This window comes from Pinus tabuliformis, chromosome X (assembly GCF_031772625.1).
Source record: "Pinus tabuliformis cultivar Carrire ecotype Pingquan chromosome X, CPIR1, whole genome shotgun sequence".
NCBI lineage: Eukaryota > Viridiplantae > Streptophyta > Pinopsida > Pinales > Pinaceae > Pinus > Pinus tabuliformis.
Window position 1 is genome coordinate 1,695,813,860 of NC_142308.1, and position 4,803 is coordinate 1,695,818,662.

Sequence of the window (4,803 nt, forward strand, 5' to 3'; positions counted from 1 at the left end):
TATCAATCAATTACATGGGAGTATATCTGCTTGAAATAAGGTTCTCAATAACCGAATCTACAACAGTTTGATGAAGGCAATCTCACTGAAATAACAGTCCAGATCCATCTAAACCCAGGTCTGATATGCACCTCAATCAGGCTGCATATCTCCAGTTCACAGAAATGGCTGATGTATCAAATATTGGAACTTGAGTTATGCTCTCCAACTTTGAACTGCATGTTAGACCCAGGTTTTATAACGCAACCTCACCTCTCTCAGTGTAGATATATAAGGGTTTAGACTTTATGGCTGAGACACTGGGGGATTAATATTCACTTCACTTGTAGAACAAGAACACTGTCTACTGAACAGTGAATTGTAATCGTTGTCAAAGTATTCCAAGCAAATACTTGTGCAATTGTAATGGCTGTCATATGCTTGCAGTGCTGTAAACCTGAACATTTACTCATTATTGCATTTTCAGAGTATATCAGGGTTCTATTGAAATAGGGTACTTTTTACTTCTCTTCAACTAGATGAAGATCCTGTTCATATCCTCAACAAGGGATATGCCATGTTTTCAAGAAGCGTGCAACTACGAAGGCATCACCCAAAAAAAGCACAATGAACAAACACAAAAGGAACTCGGAAACACACAGGCAGCTCTGACCAATACTCACAAACACACAGACATCTCTGAAGAATGTTAATACTAGAGTGAGGGAGGATGGTACATCAACCTGAGAACTTGCATCCCAAAGCCAGTTTCAAGAGGATGTTATAACTTATTACATCAACCTGAGAACTTGCATCCCAAAGCCAGTTTCAATATCAGCAAAGCTTTTGGTTCATTTTGTACTTCACAAACCAACCCTGTCGAACGGCAGCTCTGACCAATGTGAGGGAGGATGTTATTACATCAACCTGAGAACTTGCATCCCAAAGCCAGTTTCAATATCAGCAAAGCTTTTGGTTCATTTTGTACTTCACAAACCAACCTTGTTTAACGGCTATTGCCAATGTCGATTAAAAAAAGATGAAATTTGAAAACAGGCATGGACTACATTTTGAACAGAGACCCAGTTATTATGGTACTAGACTAGACAATTCTGATACAAAGTAGGAACTTGTTATTGCATGACTAAACATGGTTTTTTAGCAGAATTAATGACCCATTGCAATTGAAAAAACTTCTTCGTACATTAGAAAATGCACAGGTTTACTGTATATCAAATCAATTCTCATACAGTTGAATACTGAAATAGATCCCAGCTTTAATTTTCCAAGTTTGGTCTTTATTATCTTGGATAGTTACAAGATGCTTATAGTAATAATACGAAACTTAAAACATTCTATGCAAAAAACAAAAATTGAAACAATTCTTAAAGTGGGTATTCAAAAAAAGTAAGGAAATAACTGAAGCCAGTGATAAGAAACCTGCATTTATAGCATATCTGCAAAGCTGCAATCTGACAGGAAAGGATGCCAGACTGAAAAGCAGATGACGGTTCACCTACTGAACTTCAAAATAAATTATACCTTATCAGGTATTTTATTGCAACAATTATGAGAAAGAATCATAAATGGCCCTAGAATGAATATTAACCCTAGAACTGTTTAGATGTCGAACAATACCCTGCAATTCTGCAATTTTCCTTGTCCTCCGTAATCCTTTAAGCTTGAATCATAGCTTATAAGTCCTTGAAGAATAAGGAACCTCACTTTATATAAAATAAATATGATCTGTACAAGTAAACTTGATTCTCCCTAAACATCACCCTGAGAATTGAGACCTAATGACCTAATCCTATCCAATATTCCATCCACGGCAATGTCGACTGCATCTTTCATACTCTCCAACCGGTGTCCAGGAGCAGTGTACACAAATCCGGGAATTAAGCTAATGACTGTTTCCCTTAGCCTCTGCACCTTCTCACCAGGTATTGCTTTCAGAACCTCTTCTACTCTGGTTCCATTCCTCACATCATCCTTTGAGATGAAAACAGAATAGCTACTTGGATCTGAAGGTAAATGCCATTTATACTGCCAATAGGCAGTCCTGTGCCAGAAGAACACTGGTATGGAACCCATTATGAGGCAGTCAAAGATAGACCGCCTTGTAAAACTATCTCCCCTTGGCTGCAAGCAGAAGGTAGAGTCAAGGAATAGACGAACAACAGGCATGGAGTCAGAAGCGCAGCGCAATCCGGAACAATTCAGATAACTGCAGCCACTGTAGTCCCTGCACTGATCCAGCAAGATGCCCCTGAAATCATTGGGAATGGTCTTCCTGCTCCCCCCAGCGAATGCAAAAAGCTTACTCCTTTTCACGCCCCTCAGATAATTCTGCAAATTCAAAACATCCTCCTCACTCCTTGGATGAAATGCAGTAGGGTATGGGACACCCATCTCTTTCTCATCCCATGGATTCCTCTCAATCAGTAGCCTGGTAACATTCTGCATCCCAGGCATGTGCAGGAAACCGCTGCCCCAGTCCTCATCCCGGGATCGGCGAAAGTCCCATGTGATCCTCCCCATCATGAGAAAGTGATCCCAGCCCCAATTCCTCTTCCAATACTCCTGCCCCTGCAACCACTCTATTACCATCTTCCCATGTCGGTCCCTGTCCTCCGCAGAGTGTTCAGACCACAGGTACTTCCCCACAGCCAATCCGGCGTAAAATGGCACATAAAATGCCTTGGCCAGCTCAGGCCGATCTGTCACACAAGGATGCTCCAGGATCTTTTTATGGAACATGATCTCCCCAGTAAACTGGTCAGTCTTATACCAAGCCCCCTCCTGTTCTACTGGCAGTATTGAACTTGTGACCAATTCTCCAAACCCAGAATTCACAATAGCAGGGCAAAAGGAATGCCATACACTCAAACTACTACAGTTCTTAAGCAAGTCAGAGTTGAAGACATCAGGAAGACTGTAAACATAAACCAAACCCAACTCACAGCTAGCATTCTTTGCAACACCATTGATCTCAGTACTAACATTCTTTGCAACAACACTGATCTCAGTACTAACATTCTCTGCAACAACACTAATCTCACTACTAACATTCTCTGCAGAAACACTGATCTCAGTACTAACATTCTTTGTCACGCCAGCATTTTTTATCACCACAGCGTTCCCATCAACATCTACTGCCACACCTGGGGGACATTGGCTCAACCAGGGCACTGACACAGGCAACCCTCTTACAATAGCAAGTATGACAAGCTGCAAAACCAGCAACGCAACAAGCAGAAAGCGCGGCAGAGGAGCCATTCCCATGAAAGTACCCATGAAAAACCTTGCCCATCCTCCCTTTGGCTCCAACTCAAACTCTTCAGCCTTTAATTTTTTGTGGGTCATTCCAGACTTCATAGCTATGGATGCCCAATAGCTCAAGAAAACCACTGTTTGCCTCTGAACATGAAAGTGACTAACAGAAAAGAAAAAGTTGGGGTTTTTGAAATACCTGATTATCAGAGTGAACAGCCACAACCAACGCAATCTCTGGAATCACAGGGTGCAGAAAGCCGGTGGAGATTCACATACCTTTGGGTGCTCAGGAACCCAAACAGTGACCTTTCCCCCTTTCAATCCCCACCGAACACGTAGAGAGACTCTCGCCACTTTATCATTTATAGTCTCAGTAATCTTCTTGCCCGTACTCCACTGCCATGGAAATCTAACAACTTTAGATTAGCTGGCAAATCCAATGTTGAAACGCAACCCGGTCCCTGTTGATTACACAGCCAACCCATGTTCCTGGTATTTGCTTGACAATTATTCATGCATGGGACACCGTCATACACATGGATTCATCTGTGGTTGGTTAATTATGAATTTTTTGAGATTTTCAACATGGACACGTTTGGAACAACTGTTTTTAAATTAATTTTATTTCTCGAATAGTGAGTATGCTGTTCACATTTTTCACTGTGGAATCAGGAGAAGTGCAGGTTAAAAAGTCCACATGGCTGCTTATATTGTTAAGCAGAGGAATTAGGAAAATTGTTTTGGAAGACGAGTAATTAGGCAATAAAATATATTTTTTAAAATGTAGGTTTATAGCTACAATAAATTTAAAACGTTCGAAAATGAAATTAATTTTGTCGTAAATGGATTTTTTTCGGGTTCTAAATTCAATAAGAATTGAGCCTAAGTTCTAGGCATGATTGGACTATAAGAAACTATAGGCTGGTGTATTATTAAATTTTAAAGATTTAAAAATTGGAATTTAATTTTTTATGTTTTGAATTTTTTATTTGAGAATATTTTTGGTCAATTTTGTTGGTAGTTATTTATTAGAATTTTAAATTTGAGATGTGTAGTTTATTTCGAATCTCAAAAATTTATTTTAAATAATGAAAATCATATTTTTCCAAAAATTTATCACTTAAAATGTAGAATATTTAGACTTTACTTTCCCCAATTATTCATCATAAAATAAAAAGATGGTCTTAAAAACCAATTATTCATCATAAAATAAAAAGATTGTTTTAAAAAGTAATTAAAATAAATATAACAATAATAATAATAAATTAACTTTTAACGGTGTGATGGTAAAGCTAGGAACCAAATTATTAATAATAATTTAACTTTAAGGTCATGGTAAAGCTAGACACTAATTTGGTGTAAAAATCATTTTTGTTTGTAAAACAAGAAGCATACCTATAATTAGATTGTTTACTAAGGAACACTAGAAGTACTTAAAATTAATGATATTAATGATACTCACTTCAATCCAAAGTTTTTAATTAATCTTGATACATGATTGGAGATTTTGAATAGAAAAATTAAGTTTATGAGCGATTTTTCGGGGTA

The 4,803-nt window shown here is 38.2% G+C and overlaps 1 protein-coding gene across 1 annotated transcript; it reads right to left on the reverse strand.

Moving 5' to 3' along the window:
• Positions 1-1,499: 1,499 nt before the first annotated feature.
• On the reverse strand, positions 1,500-3,726 carry LOC149146534 (xyloglucan galactosyltransferase XLT2-like). Its single transcript, XM_089447399.1, has one exon. The coding sequence runs from the start codon at positions 3,355-3,357 to the stop codon at positions 1,750-1,752; it is 1,608 nt and encodes a 535-aa protein (XP_089303525.1). The 5' UTR covers positions 3,358-3,726; the 3' UTR covers positions 1,500-1,749.
• Between the last annotated feature and the right edge of the window lie 1,077 nt (positions 3,727-4,803).

What these genes read in the sequence shown, in the direction of transcription:
- LOC149146534 (XM_089447399.1), bottom strand. Translation starts at nt 3,357, where the DNA reads ATGAAGTCTGGAATGACCCACAAAAAATTAAAGGCTGAAGAGTTTGAG.